At 44.3% G+C, this 20350-nt stretch overlaps 1 protein-coding gene across 1 annotated transcript; it reads right to left on the bottom strand.

Moving 5' to 3' along the window:
- Positions 1-1924: 1924 nt before the first annotated feature.
- On the bottom strand, positions 1925-20123 carry TNFRSF4 (TNF receptor superfamily member 4). Its single transcript, XM_075606529.1, has 6 exons — positions 20002-20123; positions 18290-18400; positions 11832-12019; positions 6934-7056; positions 2046-2180; positions 1925-1929 (listed from the first exon to the last, which is right to left on the bottom strand). The coding sequence occupies exons 1-6, from the start codon at positions 20121-20123 to the stop codon at positions 1925-1927; spliced, it is 684 nt and encodes a 227-aa protein (XP_075462644.1).
- Between the last annotated feature and the right edge of the window lie 227 nt (positions 20124-20350).

Here is a 20350-nt window from a genome sequence, read left to right on the forward strand (position 1 = left end):
AGAGAGAGAAAGAGTGCAAAAGAGAGAGAGAGTGCAAAAGAGAGAGAGAGAAAGAGTGCAAAAGAGAGAGAGAGAGAGAGAGAGAAAGAGTGCAAAAGAGAGAGAGAGAGAAAGAGTGCAAGAGAGAGAGAGAGAAAGAGTGCAAAAGAGAGAGAGAGAAAGAGTTCAAAAGAGAGAGAAAGGGTGCAAAAGAGAGAGAGAAAGAGTGCGAGAGAGTGCGAGAGAGAGAGATAGATATCACCTCTGGAGCTCAGTCAAAAAATCTGTGGCAGTAAAAACTGACCATACAGGGCAGGATCATCCTGATGTAAAATAGCCAGCGCTGGACCATTATAAAAGCCAGCTCCCAAGTACAGACTAACTGTAATGCTGGAAGTTGGGCTGTGGTAGAGCGCCGGTTCTCTGTAAGTGAGGGGCCAGGTGCAGTCGCACCAATGGCACCGCCATCAAGCCGGCCCTTCCCCCTCCATGTATTCTATCTCAGCTCCTGTTTATTGCCTGACAGTTGTAGAAAATAAGGTCATTTTAATATATCCCCAGTAGGTGAAATCGGTTATCTTTCACTCACCCCAATTTGCAGCGCCACCTGGTGGCTTGGTGGTGTTGATGTTGGCGTTGGGCACTGTATTTCTTGCTGTGGGGGTTAGGTGACTGGTTATTAGTGTGACCGTTCCTAGGTCAAAGGGCTTAGTGGTGGGCTTGGTGGTGGACGTGCTGGTGGAGAGCATTTGGGTGGGGGAGCTTTTCCGTCTGGTGCACTGTGTATCCCTTGTGTCAGAACCAACCTCCTGGACCTCTTCGCCTCTAGCACTGCAGCTGTCATTGAATTGAAGAGGAAGAGTCACAACCCAGAACATAGAGTGTTAAGGAGAGTGTATGAGAGTGTATGAGAGTGTATGAGAGTGTATGAGATTGTATGAGAGTGTATGAGAGTATATGAGAGTGTATGAGAGTCTATGAGAGAGATGAAATGGTCAACACCATCATAAGTCTGTCAACTTGACCCTGATCACTGGAAAGTTGGAATTACTGCTGCATTCTTTGCCAACTCTTTTTTTTTTGGTCACATATAGATTACTTTATTTGCTAGGATTTGGGGCCCCAACATTCAAAAGCCAATACACAAATTCTGAAACAAGTATTGACGAAATGTAGAAACATTATTACATCACGTGGACTAAACAGCAATTTTACATTTTACTGAACCCCAATATATGTTGCTCAGTGGGCCTGGCCCTCCGAACCCCAAGAGCTTGCATTTCTGTAGGACTAGCATACTGTTAAACTAAACTACTAAACTACTAAACTAACTACTGTTAAAGGAAGAATTTCTACAAACGTCCTGACAACCTTCAGCAGAGAGAAACCAAGGTCAGAAGGTGACAATCCGAAGCACGTTTCACCCAACACTTACTTTGTCCACGGGCGGCACTTGCTGTTGTCTTCACTTGAGAAGTATCCTTGTGGACAAGGCACACATTCTGTAATGAGAAGAGAGAACTGCTATTCAGTGTGTGTGAATATGGCTCTGCAGGGGAACATCTGCTTCACTTCACAATGCAATGGATTAAGGACACAGCATTATGTACAGTATCGAAGCCCAAACTTTATCCTTGGAGGGACACTATGACATAGGGGGTTGACCCCCACCCGAAACGTTGTGCTATGTGCACATTCGTTTTGTATCTGAAAAATTACAATATATGTGCTGCTAAATACACACTTTTGACATAATAATTGTATGTTTTCTGGCCATACAATGCGCCAAACTCAAAGTTATCAGTTTATAGCAAGAGTGTCCAACTTCTGTCCTCAATGGCCACCAACAGGTCAGGGTTTAAGGATATCCCCCTGCTTCAGCACAGGTGGCTCAATCAGAGGCTCAGTTGAAGACCTGTGCTGAAGCAGGGACAGATTGAGCCACTTATGCTGAAGATAGATACACAGTACAGGTGTTCTAAATGCCCACCATGGCATGCCATTAATAAGAGTGTGCAATGCTTCAGTGGTAAGGTTTTGGATGTGTAATATGTAATATAACTTGCCATCACTGACAATCTGCTTCCCTTTCTCACACAGACACATTGTTTGCTTGTCATTTCTTCGGGTGCTTCCTGTGGGACAGCGGCACACAGCATCCGAGCTTTTGTCACACGGCTTCACCTCAATACTCCCCGAACCTGTCAGAGCAACCACCAAGGAGACATAAGGAAGGTCTATTATGGAAACCATAACCACTGAGCTATAAGACTTCCTGATTTTTTCCTGGTGAATAAAGGCATAGAAACCTGTATATAACAGCTCGGCTATTCGCACTCAGTTAAGTTCTACTAGCTCGGCTATTCGCACTCAGTTAAGTTCCATAGAAACGTGTTCATAACAGCTCGGCTATTCGCACTCAGTTAAGTTCTACTAGCTCGGCTATTCGCACTCAGTTAAGTTCCATAGAAACGTGTTCATAACAGCTCTACTATTCGCACTCAGTTAAGTTCTACTAGCTCGGCTAGTCACACTCAGTTAAGTTCTACTGAGGGCAAATAGCGGCACGGCTATTCGCACTCAGTAGAAAATAAAATGGAAAAAATAAACATCCCTGCCAGGAATGGAACCCTGGTCCACTATGCGAATGGCCTGCAGCATAACCACTGAGCTATTAGACTTTCTGATTTTTTCCTGGTGAATAAAGGCATAGAAACCTGTTTATAACAGCTGGGCTATTCGCACTCCGTTAAGTTCTACTGAGTGCGAATAGCCGTAAGGGGACAAGGGTTCGATTCCAGGCTGGGATGTTTACTGAGTGCGAATAGCCGTGCGGCTATTTGCACTCAACTGTGAATATCCACTGCCCAGTGTTAACTCTCCTTGTGACCATGAGCTTTATCTATATGTGCCTCAGACACCAAATTTCGATTGAAAGCCCTTTGGAGGGCACAGGCCCAAAGTGCCTGTAAAAATCTGGGTACAGCGCTGCATACATTGTTAGCGCTATATAATTATTGTATTATTGGCGCCTCTGCAGGTTATTAATACATTTAGTTACTACTCCATATGCATTACTGGCCAATAAGGAAGGAGAAGGAGCGGCTCAGTGAGTAAAGACACTGACTGGCACTGAGTTTGAAGCAGGGGAACCTGTTCCGGTGGACACTTTATCTCCCTGTGCCTGAGGCACCAAAAAACATAGAGTGTAAGCTCTACGGGGCAGGGACTGTGTCTGCAAAATGTCTCTGTAAAGCGCTATGTAAAACTAGTGTAACGGGTTTTCCCCCACCCACTCGCAGATAATACTGTGGAGGTGTAGAAACATGCAAGGTTACGCAGGTGTGGTGCATTACCTGTTGGCTCACTGGAGGGCTGAGCTTCCGCCACGGGGAACCTGGGGTATGTACATCTTATACATCTCTAGGTGCAACGCCTCCACCTGGGAGGGATCCCAACGGAGTGGGAGGAGGCCCTCACAGGAAACAACCACACAAAGCGAACGAATGTAAAACAGGACTGGCTTTACTGCATAACCAACTATATCTACATATATCACACAATAACATCATAACATCATCATGCGCCACGGCGGGCGCTAACCACACTGGGTGTCACGGCGGACACTAACCACAATAGGCGTCACGGTGGACGCTACCACCTCTAGGCGTCACGGCGGACGCTACCACCTCTAGGCGTCACGGCGGACGCTACCACCTCTAGGCGTCACGGCGGACGCTACCACCTCTAGGCGTCACGGCGGACGCTACCACCCACAATGTGACCCCACCCTGTGTCCAGTAAACCCCACCCAAATGTCTCGTACTCCCAGAATCAAATACCACTGTGCATATGTGTGTGTGACTGCGCAGCCACTATGTTTGGTGATAGGCCTGGTTGGTGCACGTGAGTTGCAGGTTACCTGCCCGGGCTCCAGCCACGGGTACCGCGATATCAATCCGCACGATCCGACGTTGTCCTCCACACCGCGTGGGTTGAAAGTCCAGCGCGAACAATGTCTCTCCTAGGCTTAGGGTCTTTGGTGGTGTTCTGAGCCCAGAACCCACCTCGCAGGGCCGCACGGCTTCAGCACTGTGTCCCTGACTACTTGACCAAATAATGGGGCAGTGTCCCTATCTAGGGCCTGTCCCTAAGCTCCACAAGCTGATAGGTGGCTCAGGACCTAACTGGGACCTTGGGGGCTGCTGGCCTATGCAGAGGGTCACTGACCCCTGCATCCACCTCTTACCCCTAGCTGGTCCGGATCCTGACTCCCTGTGTCACTGCAAAACCCCGCGAAAAGTATCTCTTCTTTCCCGGGCAAATCCTTCAGCCCTATTGGCTCCCTGGCGTCAGGTGTCTCTGCCCCTATGCACCCTGGGGGCTGGCCGTCTATTCTCGCGCATGCGCGAGCTATCTGGGGCCTCCCGCGCTAGCTGGCCTCCTGCGCATGCGCGAGCTAACTGTCATGGCGGCGCCCTGCTCCACTAGCCGCCGGGACCCTAACGACGCGATCGCGGCCTCGGCAACCGGCCCGATCGCGTCCCCGGCAACCGCCCGATCCCACCATGGCAACCGGCCGCACAGCAACACCGCGCGCTCGCAACGGGGAAGGAGGGGGCCGAGTGCGCGAGGGGGACAAAGGAGGGGACGAGTGCGCGAGGGGGACCTGGCTACATCAGCAAGAACAAACTTATTATTATTAATAAGAATATGTTAAGCATAAAAACCTATTCCTTTCTGGAAGCTACAATGGACAACTAGTGATGCAAAGTAAGTGGGGCATATGCAGATTTCACCCCAATTATTATAGGGGCATCATTGTTGGGTGGGCTTCCAGATTGTGCTCTTCAGCTATTACCGTTAGTTCTAAGTTCTGCAGCTCAGGTTGTCTACATTCGGCCTTATTTAGTTTATGTTACGGTACTGCTGCTTGCTGCTTCCCTTAAAGTATATTGGACTGGAGTTAAAATTGTTGGTCTTGGGATTCCTGTCATAGTTTGTGACTATATATGTTCCCCCTGGACCTCTCACTCGCACTGTATTTTTACTAGTCCCATGCACGCTGGCCAACTTTGGACTCCAACACTTAGAGTCAGCTCCGAATAACCGCATCAATTCGTTAGTTTTATTCGTTTTAACACACATATTTTATTTTCTAGACTTAGTTTACTTTAAATTTGTTGGGTAAAGGTGGTCAGATTGGCAAAATGGAAAAGGAAAAAAATGTGAATACTGGGGCAGAATTTAAAATAGAATGTGTGTGTATGTGTATGTATATGTATATACACACACACACACACACACACACACACACACACACACAAATATATATATATAAATCCATCCTCATTGCTTCATTTTTGCATAGCCAGTATAACCAACCCCACACTGATGAGACCCATTATGGTCAAAACGGCTGTCTGTTGGTGGGTTTACTGGCTGTGCATCTTAACCCAGACAGTGCTCAAAGCTGTGACCATGCAGCAAGTTTAAGCCTATAGGGAACCATGTTAAAAATGGTTTTGAAGCAAAAGGTGGCACTGTGTGCTCATTTGCATGTCATTTCCCAGAATCCCTTGCTGCAGTGGAAGTGCTGTGTGATAATCGTGAAAGGCGGGGTTGCAGACCTGTCTAAGACATGCAAATGAGCATACAGTAATATTTCCATTTGCTATATATATATATATATATACAGTGGTTGACAAATCACCAAAAAATCTACTCGCCACACAAAAAAATCTACTCGCCACCTAGTACCAAACGTGTGCTGCTTGGACCAATATTTACTCGCCCGGGGGTTAAATCCACTCGCCCGGGGCGAGCAAATGTATAGGTTTGTCGAACACTGTATATATATATATATATACACCAAAAGGCAAGAAGCCCCAGTGCTGCATCCAATATAATAAATGATATAGTTAAATACCATCTGTTTTGCTTCTCATAAGTGAGGGTCATTTAGTTCAATTCTTTGGCCAAAGCATTATAAGCCTACAACGATGTCACGGTAATACTATCTGCAAACGCTCTCTTTATCTCTCTGATGGAGGAAGAAGTCTTTCTATTTATATCACCACACCCCCACACATTTTAGTTTCAATGTTTTCAAGCGAGGCTTTGCAGCATTAAAGCTGCCTGGTTGATAGGACGGGCTGACGATTCACCGCTGTACAATGCATTGCGGGCACCCACGCACTAAGAAAAACCTTAACATACTGTAGTGCCGACGGTTATTCTAACACAAACCAGTGGCAATCGCCAAAAAAAACCAGGTACATGCTGGGTCTAGTTTAAGGCATTTCTGCATTGACTAATGGCCCATCAGATTAAATGCGGGGTTCCTTGCAGTCACATTCAAACTGCATGGGACTGCCAGGGACCCCTGCTGTGTTAATCCTATGGGTCATTAGTCAATGCAGAAATGCCTTAAACTTGTCTTAAACTAGCCAGGTTACACCCAGCACATACCCAGAATGTAACCGGGCTAGTTTAAGGCAAGCCTTAGGCTTAGTCCATAGACACTTCGTCCCTGCGGAGGCGCGCTGAGGCTCAGGGAAAGCGGTGCTTTCCCTGGCCTTAGAGCGCGCGCCGTCCGTGGGCGTGTCTGGGGGTGGGCCAGTGACGTCACGGAGCTGGTTCGCCCTCATTGGGCGAACCGCTCACGTGACCGGCCCTGCGCTCCGGCGAGCTCTGAAACGTAACATTTGTTAAGACACACGCTTCCGCAGGCGTGCAGAAGCGTGCGCGAGCCCCTGCTAAAGCCGCTCGGGCTCAGTGCCGAGCAGCAGCGCGCCACCGCACGGGTCAGCGCCTAAGCGCCGACCATGCCCGAGGCCTAAGAATACTCGTTGTCTCGTCTGTAACAGTAGTTTCACTAATCTCCTTGATTCCCTCCTAGTCCAGAATCACCCACTGGACAAGCTTCTCTCGTACAGCCTGGGGTTTGCTTGCCTGTGTCACAGTAGTTGCAAGTGTTACACTTGCTAGTTCTGTTCGGCGGGTTGTAGAATTTCTCAGGACACGGTTTGCACACGGTTTTAGTGTTTTCTGAGCAGCGCGCTCTCATTTCCTCCCCTGAAAAAGGAAAAGAAACAAAGACAATAAAGAAACTGTTTCCAACTGCTGTAATATCCAAGCAATATCCTACATGAGTCTTTATTTATTTATTTTTTTACATCAGTTCTGTAGTATTAGATAATACTTACTAAAATATTTTTGGAATGAATTCAACTCTTAATGCCATTTTGTATGAGTTTTTAATATACTGCGCATCCTTTGATTTCTATAGCACACGTCCCCAGCAGTGAAAGATCTTTCGACCCTTTCTGGTTTGTGATCATTTGTTGCCAATGTTCCCAGCAGTTTAAGCTGCAAACTGTAACAATAGCATACCCTTGGAATATAAGAATACACTGTAGCTGCTGAGTTACACCAACTGAAGGATTGATTGAAACTCAACGACAGACATTTAGTACACCCTGGCTAGCAGAATCTTTGCTGGTCGATCACAGGAGAACTAATCAATCGGCAGCTTAGGTAATTAGTTTTCAATAAAGGTAATCAAAGGCTGCATATGTTAAAACAAAATATATATATATATATATATATATATATATATATATATATATATATATATATATATATATAAATATATGGGGAAAAAAACAAAAAGAAAACAGGCGTACTCCTAGTGTATTAAAGTTTCACAATTTATGTAGGACTGAAAAATATATAAAATGCGCACTCACAAACAGATCTAGAACAACAGCATTTATGAGATAAAATCTCAAACCCCAACACTTGCAGCGAGGATCCAGCGCAGCTTCTGGGGGGGATTTAGTGCCTCTCCCATTGTGTATGCAGAACCTGGAGACTCATCAAACCCCTGTGTACCGGATATGATGTTCGTGCGCCCCTCCACTCTGGCCCCTCCATTCACAGGTGCCCCTCCTGCGGTTAGCTCAGCTCACAGCTCACTCGCAATGTCTTGCGGTGTGGATCATCTGCTTGGGCTGCCTTCCCATCAGCAGGCTCAAGTTCAAGTTCTAGTCTCTCCGTATGTGTGTGCAGTAAAAATAAGAGTTGCTGCACTTGCCACTCCAAACACACCCTATTAGTTTAGTCTGGGATGACTTCATCAGGGGAACCCTATAATCAGGGTGCAAAGACTCTGAAGGACAGTGTACTGGGACTGGATGTTTATTTGTATTGTATTTTTATCATCATTTATATACTTTCAATTTTTGTTATATATATTTTTTATGTTTAATTAGTATTTACTTTTTCATTAGATCATTTTTTATATGAGTACATAATAGTCTGCACACACTCCATATCTTAATTGGTCAGCACTAGTATTAAGCCTTTGTGTTATTACACATAAGGTACCTTGACTAGATTAGGAATTCAGTAGGTGCTACTTCATTTTCTTTCCCACTCTATCAATATATATATATAGAACAAAAGGAAATCTGCAGCACTCACATGTAGAAAAAAGGTTTAATCAAAAAACAGGACAGTCATACAGTCTCCAAAACACTCTGTTTTTTTTCTACATGTGAGTGCTGCAGATATCCTTTTGTTCTACTTATTTGGGACTGGTTGGTGTTCCTTGTCCAGCTGCGAGCACCCGGATTTACAGATAAGTATACTATATATTTATATGTTCATATGTTTGTGTGCACCCAGCGTTCCTTTTGTATATACAGGCATACCCCGGTTTAAGGACACTCACTTTAAGTACACTCGCGAGTAAGGACATATCGCCCAATAGGCAAACGTCAGCTCGCGCATGCGCCTGTCAGCACGTCCTGAACAGCAATACTGGCTCCCTACCTGTACAGAAGCTGTGCGCAAGCGAGGAGGCTATAGAGCCTGTTACACATGCGTTATTTACATCAGTTATGCACGTATATGACGATTGCAGTACAGTACATGCATCGATAAGTGGGAAAAAGGTAGTGCTTCACTTTAAGTACATTTTCGCTTTACATACATGCTCCGGTCCCATTGCGTACGTTAATGTGGGTATGCCTGCATATATATTTTTGTATATATATATATTGTTTTTAAAGTGTCGCTTTGACTGCCTTCCTGAACCTCCCCCCTTTTGGGAAAGGTTGATATACTGGGGAAGTGTCTTACTCACCCCTACCAAACTGAGACTGAAAGTCTGAAAAATGATGTGTATTGCAGTTTCTTTACATAGTGGAAATGGGTGGTACAAAGACAAAATTGAAACCACCTTTGTGTGTTTCAATTCCAAACCAGCAATTTGTTTCACACGATTGAAGTGGTGAAGATGACTTTTCTTATGACGGGGGAAACTAGTGAAGTATTGTGAGACGTTGTTAATTAAGATTCCAACAGTATCAAGCAGCAGAGATATGCATCTTACAGAAAACATTTTCCTTTAAATGGACGTATTTCTCTTCAAATCTCAATTAAAATGTAGATCTTAAGTCAGGGATGTTAACGAAGACGGTAAAAGGAAATATTGACAGTTTCAGATGCAAACTTGACACTTTCCACTGTAGTATTGTATGTGTGTCATGCAACTCCTCAGTAAGGGCTCATTAAATGGCAAGCTGACACATGGGCAAAATAGCTGAATACATTAACATATTGGTATTAAGTCACATGCACAAAATGCCTCTGTTGGTATCATGTTTACAGAAACAAAGTCCAGTTCTTCTGCATTAATACGCTGACGCATGGATCTACCGGGGTTTCTGACTATGAAATGGTTATCAACCACTTCTTCTTGTAATATTACAGTGTTTTTCAACAGGGGTTCTTAAGCCCTAGGTTCCCCGGGCACCCCCAATGGTTCCCTATAATTTTCAGGTCATTTGAAAATTGGACAAAACGCAGAAGAATTTACAATGCATCTGATCTCAGACGCGCTATTAGCGAGGGTCGGGGTTCCTTACGATGCATCTGATCTCAGACGCGCTATTAGAGAGGGTTGGGGTTCCTTACAATGAAGAGAGAGATCGGAAAATATGCTGAACTCCCAGTTCATGGACCGTTGGAGTTAACTTCTCGCATATACGATGGAAGGGTGAAACAGCTGTTTGAGTAAATCTACAGGCTCTGCACTTCTTTAACCCAAGCTGTGCTGAAAAGCTGTGTAATAAGGCAGGCATAAGCTTATAGGGGTCCATGTTAAAATGTATACTACATTAAGTGAATTCTCATTTGCATGTCAATACCCAGAATCCCTGGCTTCAGTGGAAGCACTGTTTGCCAAGTAATAATGGGGAAATACAGGGTTGCAGTCCTATGTGAGACATGCAAAGTGGTATTTTTATTTACAGCATATATGATCACACTGTTTATAGAAAGAGCTGCAAATTAATTGTCTGCTCCTTCTAACTGTATCTGACTGTGTCAAATATCCAGCTTGGATAATTCATTCATAACTCATGTGACCCCCTTAACACTCTGTCACGCATTGTTTCCTATCCTGTTACTATATCTGGCTAACCACCTCTGACGATATTCACCACAACCTCAATGAATAAGTAGTTGCTCACATTTCTTCCTATTGCCCGTCTACAACTTAATCGCGCAAAAACTGGTTCTGCAATTGTGGCTCGCAGATGAATATGTGTGTATATCTTCATTTTGTTTACATAGCAGTTCACAGCAGTAACCCATGTGACATAATAATATAACACATCATAGGAACACGTCCTTTCAGACATAAAAGCAACATTAGGACAGGAGACCCTGCTTCGAGGATAGTACAATTTAAGTGGTAATACTTATTATACTTCAAACCCTAAATCCACACCAGGAATTCCTACAAATAAACAAGAGCAGATGTGAATACACTTTGTCTGCCCAAGCATTGGATGTCCCACAAATGTTGTCTGGCTGAGGTATCTCAGAGATAGCAGCTTTTAGAACTATTTTTTTTAATACCTTCAAATATCAAGTCTTCCTCTTCTGTCCCATCCAGCTTTCCCTTCCAGACTGTGCTAAGTACAGCAAATACAAATATCACTTGTGAGCACATTCACATGTCTCAGACAGGTCTGCAACCCTGTCTTTCCACATTCTCTTAGCAAACAGTGCTTCTGCTGCAGCCAGGGATTCTGGGTAATGACATGCAAATGAGCACACCTTTTGTTTCAAATCCATTTTAATATGGACCCCTGTAAGCGTATGCCTGCCGCATTACACAGGTTTTCAGCACAGCCTGGGTTAAAGAAGTGCACAGCCAGTAACCCTACTCACAGACAGCTATTTCAATCATTTGGGCCTCTGCAGTGTGAGGCCGTATTAACAAAATACCTTGATGAAACTATGTATTTGTAAATAAATAATATAGAAGCAGCATCACAAAAAAATGAACTATGTTTTCACTGAGAGTACAAAAACTGTGCAGTGTACCAGAATATAGACACAATGATGACCCTGAAGAGAAGGATGAAGTGTAGCATGATCAAATACTAAACTCTTCAAGCATGTATGTCTGCAGCACGTACGTTTGCTGCCCAAGTGGTCTGCAATTCCTTGCAAACCAATGCTATATATACTGTTCTGAGTACGTTACACACGAGAATAATACTCTAATTGTAGACTGTAACACTGAGGGTTTAAACAATGTACCAACCCTCCCTAAATTCCCACACACGCTCGAGTATTGAGTTTTCTTGGTGAATAACGCGCTAGAAAAACATTGAAATAAATAAAAACCTAAGGTATGAGCACTTTGTCTCAATCTTAGTTCAGTTTAAATATGGCCCCGGCAGGACATCACCCGTGTGAGTTGTCTCCTTGTTTCCAAACTCCAACACAAAAGCATTTCAATATGTTCCCTGCTCCCAGTATGCACTTACCTGCGGCACAGTTATCACAGCAGACCTTTCTGCCTGAAGGTAGAGAGAAAGGATGCTGGTGACCTGGGCACTGGATCATGGCCTGTGTGGTGAGCAGTACTGAGAGCAGAATAGGTAATCTTAGGCAGACCTCCTCCATCCCTCTCTCTGTCACCTCGCTTCGCCAGTCAACATAGAATGAATTAGTTCTGCAAAAATGACACAGATACGTCTGTCTCTTCGTTCATTGTCTTTTTTTTTTTGAGGGGGAGGGAATAGGAAGTAGTCATGATAACCAATGAAATAACGTTTCAGAGGCTTGATAACGTCACTGAAATAAAACGGTTGTATTAAGCGACTGAGCAGCAAAAGACAAGCAGAAGTTTTTCACTGCAGAAGCTTTCCTTATAAAGCACGGGTGGCCAATGTCAGTCCTCAGGGGCTACCAACAGGTCAGGTTTTAAGGATATCCTGATTGAACCTGAGTCACTATACTTAGTCACTGACTGAGCTACCTGTGCTGAAGCAGGGATATCTTGGAATCCCGACCAGGGCCGTCTTAACGTATGGGCACGCTGGGCACTTGCCCGGGGGCCCCACAGCATAGGGGGCCCCAGGCGCCCGGCCCATGCGTGCCCACCAATGCTCTCCCCCCGCCTGGCTCCCCGGCTTGCTCTCCCCCCGCCCAGCATCCCGGCTCCGCTCGCTCTCCCCCCCCCGGCACCCGGCTACTAATCATTATAAAATAGATATTACTCATTATACAGGTTGAACACAGATTGTAGGCCAGTGATTTGGCTGCTTTGGTTAGTATTTTCAAGGTGTACTACCTCACTTCATTTTGATAGATATATATGGGACAGTAGTGGCAAATGTGACTTCTTTTAATAAAGGTCAAGGCTGCCATTACCTTTCCAAGTAACTATTTGCAGGTAACTGTGTTTGTTGTTGCACTTCCCCCCACCAATCAGGGGCTGGGTCATATTGCAAACACCTGGGCGTGGGGGCACGGAGACCCCTAGCTAGATCAGCTCAGCTTTAGCTGTGAGTTCAGAGATCTTTAACTGATGCACCTGGGAGAAGCTGCAGGATACAATGCAGGAAGGAAGAACAGGGATAATCTCTTTAGGGAGGTCCCTGCTCCCAGTTCTATAGGGTAACCGCAGTTTCGTGTGTGTGTGTGTGTGTGTGTGTGTGTGTGTGTGTGTGTGTGTGTGTGTGTTTGTTGTGTACCTGTAAATAGTTGTGGATATTTATTTTTCCAATCAATTAATTTGATAAACTCTGTATCTGTCTGGTGAATTGATACCTGGTGTGAGAGTCCCGGTCTCCTGTGACAATATATATATATATATATATATTCCTTGGTTCTCTTTGAGGCTTTATGTAAAAAGCGTTCTCATAGATTTCAAAACTTATCCTTTGATGAGCAGAAAGCTCTTAATGAAATAAAACATCTAGATAATCTTGTGATTAGACAAGCAGACAAGCAGACATGGGGGGCGGTATAGTTCTTCAGGATACAGTATATATGTAGAGGAAACATATAGATTTCTGGGAGATTTTCTGGTTTACGTAATATTAGCAGTTGACCCTGTCCAGGATTTTCCGACTGCATACAAGACACATTTTACAGGGGGTCCTTGATCAGAAGATTATTACTAAGACTGAATTCAAATTCCTATATTTGGAACATCCCAAAACACCGGTATTTTCCCATTCACCAAAAGTTCACAAGTGTCTAGATAGGTCTCCTGGGAGGCCTATCGTCTCGGGAGTGGAGTCGATGACGTCCAGCTCGGGAGTGGAGTCGATGACGTCCAGCTCGGGAGTGGAGTCGATGACGTCCAGCTTGTCCCAGTATGTTGATTATTTTCTAGAACCTTATGTTGCCTGACTGAGGTTACATCTCATGGACATGCTGCAACTCAACAACTCACTCTCTGGGATTAGATGGAAGGATTCCTGGGCATCCTGCCGATGTGAAATCACTATACACTTGTATTCAGCATTTGAAAAGTATTTTAAATTATCAGATATTTCCTGGAGTCAGATGCCGATATGGCTCCGGCACACAGTCAGTTCCTCTTATCTAGAATTTAATTCATTCTCCATCACAATTATTTCTTATTTGAAGAAAAGTTTTATCTTCAGACATGTGGGATGGCCATGGTGCCTAAGTTTGCCCCCAGCTATGCAAATCTCTTTATGGGATTTGGGGAAGAACGGCATGTTTGGGCAAACACCAGGCTGGGGGTGGACCTGGTCTACTATGGCCACTACATTGATCTAATTTTAATTTGGGATGGTGAAGAGGATACTTTTAGGAACATTCTGACCGCATTTAACCATAATGATTTCAGTCTGGAATTCACTGTGTCTATCAGCTCTACAAAATAGTTTAATCTGGATTTGGAGTTTACTGCTCAAAAAGATTGTTTTACTCAGACCAGTACTCACTTTAAGCCTGTAGCCTCCCACAGTTACATTCACGTCAGGAGTAACCACCATCACAGTTGGTTAGGGAATGTACCTCTGGGACAATTCCATTGTATCAAAAGGAATTGTTCTATAGAAAAGGACTTTGTGAACCAAACTGTGGTTCTTGTGGACAAGTTTATAGCTAAAAACTATAATAGAGACCTTATAATGGATGCATATCACAAAGTGAGGATCATGGATAGAGAGACCCTTTTAGCACAATCTTGAAAGAGTGAGTCTAAAAGATTGAATATTTGTAACACATTCATCACAGGATCATATGGGGTCTGATAAGGATGATTAATTACGACAAGCACCTACATTTCTCACGAAATTCAATCCATCGGTTTATCTTACCCAAAAGATTTGTAATAAACATTGGGGCGTTTTTTTATGTGACCCCTGTCTGGGTCCTCATCTACCCAGTAGGGCACTGGCCATTTATAAGAAGGCCAGAAATATTAAACGTATGGTAGCACCTAGCAGATTAAAACCCCTTGGAGCTTCTTCTTCTTCCACACCTTTGTTGTCCGCATCTGGAAATTACAAGAGAGGTAGATATATCACCTGTAAATATCTCAAGGAAGAAAATAGGTTCACTTCCTTAACAAATAAGGAGACATTTTTTGTCAAATCCAGATTAACTGCCTTAGTACCTATGTGTTAACCATTTATTACCCTTGGATTGTTTCACATGACTATCCGTCTACTCTGGTGGTTTATGCACTGCATACTGGAATATGTGTCAGGACTATTAATCATTAGTCTGTACATTTTTTCATCAAGCTGGGAATTTTTTTACTTATCTGATTTTTTTATGATATCTATGTGCATGAGTGGTATGTATGAAATGATTGTGGAGATCTACTCTTAGCTTTGTCTTAGGGTCTTTTCTCTTTGACCGGCCGGTCTTGATGGCTCAGGGAACGTGCTTCCCTGGGTTCTCATCTGCTATTCATTTGATATACAGTAGCTTCACTCAGTGTAGAAAATCAGATTTATGTCCTGTGAGCATTTATGTGGCACTTTCCTTGTGTCTAATTCAGGTTTTTTTTTATATATATACAGTATTTTAAGTGTGTTGTAGTTGTAATTAATAAATTGTTATATTTTTTCTGGGATTATTTGAGTGCTCGTTTGCTAGACATCTTCTCGTCTCTTTTTTGTTATATTTCTTTTTTGTTTCAATAGACCCGAACTATATTTCTATTTCGAATATTATTTATTAGGTGTGTATGCGATCTCTGTGCATGTGTATGTGTATATATATATATATAAAAAGGAAAAAAGAGGAGAGAGCGCACGCCCATAGCGTATAAAAGTATTTAATGAGGGGGAGGGGGGAGAGAGGGGGGTAAAAAACGCACTTACAAAAATGCAATAAAATCAAGCATATGTGATATATAATAATCACCACCATCCGGTTTTTCTGTAGACTCTTGGGGCAGTCCCAGGCTCCGTTGGTAAGGGAGGAACGTCACAGCAGAATCCCAGGGCTGGTAACACCATCCGGTTAGACTGCAGACTTTTGGGGCCGTCCCAGGCTCCGTTGGCAGTGGAGCAGAGTCGACGTCAGACGCACAGACATTGGAGTCTACACGAAGCGCTGGAGCGTATTGATCCAGGCGCGAGTGATTATAGGCACCACTACTACGGGACCTCTTTCTTGGACTATTATACAGCACACCTGCCTTGTGAATTTGCTGGGACTCTGCTCCACTGCCAACGGAGCCTGGGACGGCCCCAAAAGTCTACAGTTTTATTTTATTGCATTTTTGTAAGTGCGTTTTTTACCCCCCTCTCTCCCCCTTCCCCCTCATTAAATACTTTTATACGCTATGGGCGTGCGCTCTCTCCTCTTTTTTCCTTTTTAGATATCTTGTGGACGTGGTTGGTCCATATTGAGAGCTGCCGCAGACCCTGCATACCAGCACCTATACCATTCATTGGACTATTTGAGGACTGGTTTATCCTTTTTTTTGCTCTTTTATATATACTATTGTTCATGTTTTTGTGGGCCTGATACTAATATAGGTCCACAATATCATATATGTGTATATATTGCTTAAATAATTAAGATATTCATCCATATTTACATCATATTGTTATAGCATATATATATATATATTCATTGTATATGTTCTTTAGAGGCGCAGCTTTTTTCTTTGTTGTATATATATATATATATATATATATATATATATATATATATATACTGTATATACACACACACAGCTGCCAACAGAGGGGAGAGGGCTGGGACAACTGTCCCGGTAGCTGCGGGAGGGTCCGGTTTGCCGGTGCTGAAAGTTGGGCCTGGCCAGAGGTCTTCCCCCCTAAGCGGGCCTTCTTATCCACACGGCAAAGGGCCCAGCCTCTGGTGTAAACCCCGCCACCGCGCCAGACATGGGCCCAACTTCCGGATCGGCACAGCACCAGAAGCCTCCCCTCGAGGTAAGTGTGTGTGTGTGTCGTTGGTTGGAATGGGGGGGTTATTGTGTTAGGATTGGGGGGGGGGGGTTATTGTGTTAGGATTGGAGAAGGGAGTACTGTGGTAGGATTGGAGGTGGGGGTGAGAGAGAGAGGTGGGGCGAGAGAAATTGGGGAGAGAGGTGGGGGTCGAGAGAAGGGGACGAGAGAGGTATAGCATGTAACAGGGCCTTAACCCCTATCTAAAAGAGCTTCAATAGAAAGTCTGTATTGGTCTGAGGAATCCAGCAGGGAGCTGGTTAATTGCAGCTAGAGACAATTAACCAGTCTCCACCTGGCTCATCAGACATTGTAGAAAAGCCTCTTGCTTGAACTGCAGGATATGTCTTGAGCACAGAGGGACTGTGTTGCCAGAAAGAGACTCACAGAAACATTGTCTTGAGCACAGAAGGACTGTGCTGCCCGCAAGATACCAGGAACCGGACCTCTATTCCAGGGCACAGAGGACTCTGGAACCCGACAGAGCGTGGCCCCTCTATGGACACCAACCCAGACCCAGAAACTAAAGGGTCCCCTGCTTACAGGTACGTCTTTGGACTTTGGGGTCATAGGTTGGGAAGGGGCTTATCCTCCCTGCCCTGCAGAGAGGGACTGGGAACGTGAGTTAGCCCTTAACAAGGGATAGGCTGTTTATCTATTTCTGTGTTTCCTTAAACTGTATGGTTTAACTGTGACGGACAGAATAAAAGCCACGGTTTCATTTCCCCAAATCTGCCTCCCTGGTTGTACCTCTGCACATGCCTTTTACAGGGCGAGAGAGGGAAAGAGGTGGAGGCGAGAGAGGGAAAGAGGTGGGGGCGAGAGACAGGTGAATGGTCTCACAAGATCGCCAACACTGGGGAGGGGCCCAGTGGAAAATCTAGTCCTGGGCCCGGGAAAGCTGTCTGTGGCCTTGTATACACACGCACACGTCACACGAAAATAGTCTTCCAGTGTACTTTTTTTTGTGATGTTAACAGTACAGACATATTTAGAAGAATTTATGTTTTTGGGGTAAGTGGATTAATGTGGATATAGAAAGTAGTAAGGGCGTTCTAATACAGGGCCAATGCTGATGAATAAATCCAGGTATAATAGAACAGGGGGTGAGACCATAACCATATAGAAAAATGTAGTGAGTACTTTATATGTCCATGAAATACAAGGAATGACGGATAATCCCTGAAAACGGGATGAGTGAAATGATCACAAACCCTCTGTTTCATTAGGCGTGTCCATTTCAATAAAAAGCAATATGGACTCACAGTCTCTTTGATAAAAGAATATCACCCACTTCCTGATGCTGGAAAAGATGTTCAGCTGCTGAATAGAAGTCCAGAGATAAGTTGAGATGTAGCACAAAGCCAGGAAACAAAGGAGAGGTGTCCAAATAATGCAAAAATAGGATTTATTGTGAATACAATAGCATATAGCGGTGTTTCCCAAATGGGGTTCCACCATGGCTCTCCTCCACCCCCCTCCCCCCCATAGCGGCTGTGGAGAGGGTGAGCAGCCACGAAGACACAGACTGTTTGCTCCACTGAGGCTCGTGCGGGAAGCCCCGGCTCTGCACGCTGCTCTGCACGCTGCTCGTTATGGGGAAGATGCCGCTAGCGCAGCTGGCTGACCCATGGCAAAAGCTGCCGGTGAAGAAAGTGGAGAGCGAGGTGCATGAGAAGGGAGCGCGAGGATGGAGGGTGGGGAGGGTGGCAGTTACAGCTCGCGCCGGAGCAGGAGAGCAGTGACAGGAGAGGAGGGCGCATGGGATATCTACTTAGAAGGAAAGTGTATGGCAGTATAGAAAGGTGTGAGTGAGTAGGGGAGGTGTATAGTAAGGGAGTGAGGGCAAGTGTATAGGGGGAAGTGTATAGGAAGGAGTGAGAGGTGTGTGGGTGTGTGTGTGTATGTGTTATAGTAAAGGAGTAACACGTGTATTGTAGAGCAGCATTTCCCAAATGGGGTTCCGTGGAACCCTGAGGTCTTTTAAAAAATGTATTGGGACAGCGGGGGACTTTTAAAAAAACCCTGGCGTTCCGGGGGGTAAAATTAAGTGTTTTGAAAAAAAATAAAACATTTAAAAATTGCAGCCACCAGGAGGGACGGAGACACCAACACCCCTGCGGGCTCCCTTCCCCCGCCTACCCCATAATAATAAACAAAGAATCTGATGCTATAATTATCATATAAGTAAGAGTAAAACCTTATCATATTTTTCCCCTGATGGGCACATATACAGGGCAGCTGCATTTATTTATGGGACATGAAAGAGGACAAAACGTGTAGTTGCCTTCCCTTGGAAAAATTTAACTTTCAATTTAAAGGTATTTGATCTTGAACCAAGAAAAATTTTTTCGCCTGTGGCGGATTTCTTTTTTTTTTTTTTTCATGTGCTACGCTAAAAATATTTAAGGGGTTCCATTGTGTTGTACAAAATAAAAAAGGGTTCCACGACTAAATTTAATTGGGAAACACTAGCATAGAGGACAGACCTCCTACGCGTTTCGTACCTTAGTACTTTATCAAGGAGTAAAATACACTTGTGTCCTGCAGTCCTTTTGAATCCCAGCTAGGCGCTCCTGTTTCGCGCCCGAATACCTAATGACGTCATCATGTCCGAACCGATGCGCATGCGCACCGCCAGAAACGCCCATATGACGTCACGCGTCTCCGGGAGGGAAATGAAAAACTGAGCCCCAGAGGGATCAAAAATCTAAAATGAAGGACTCTGTTAAACCGCCTCGTGGGAAACTTCAGAACCAAGAAAGAAGAAGCCAAAGCCTGCTCTATGATATGTGTACTGTATATTTGCTTCCTGTGCTAAATGTTCACCTGCTACTGCAGAGTAGTTTATTCCACACTGCCTGTAAGCTCGTGGGGGCAGGGATTTCATTTCCTGATTTTCTGTTTCTAGCACATATTGCATTCAAATTCCCTGAAATGTATTCTCTTTTGTAAAGCGCTGCGTACATTTGTGGCACTATACATGTAAAAACAAACATTAACATTACATCGGATGGTTAAAGTGCTGCTGCGGAAGATCTTCCATTGTCACATGTCCCTTCGTGATCTTCTTTAGTACTGGCTGGAGATGTAAATTAAATTGTCATTGCACGTCTGAATGTTGAATGCTGATCTCCCCAACATGTGCAATATTGGCCCCCTACAATTGACTGTTATCAGGTATATGGATGAAAGTCCAGTCTTTACACAATGATGTTTATAGACTTAATGAGGCCGTTACCATTCCCCTGTAGTGTGGCCAAGCACATGGGAATGTTTCTCTTTGCCCACACTAAAATCTTTGAAGCCCCTCTGAAAGCCAGCCCAATTTTGTCCCACCTTATCTGTTGATATAACAGCCATGGTTACTTTGTCTGTACATTGGTCAATACAAAACTAAAATAGAATAAGAGAAGACCCCTGAATAAATAGTCTAAACAAGTAGAGGAGGGTCCGACATACCTACCTCTGCCCATATTGGACGAGAGATAGGGCTCTTGGGATGCTTAATGCAGTAAACCTTCCCTGGTAGCCCACTGCTGCTATCCAAAGATTGGCTGGAAAAAAATGTGCTGTTGGTGCCAAACACA

This window comes from Ascaphus truei, chromosome 6 (assembly GCF_040206685.1).
Source record: "Ascaphus truei isolate aAscTru1 chromosome 6, aAscTru1.hap1, whole genome shotgun sequence".
NCBI classification, from domain to species: Eukaryota; Metazoa; Chordata; class Amphibia; order Anura; family Ascaphidae; genus Ascaphus; species Ascaphus truei.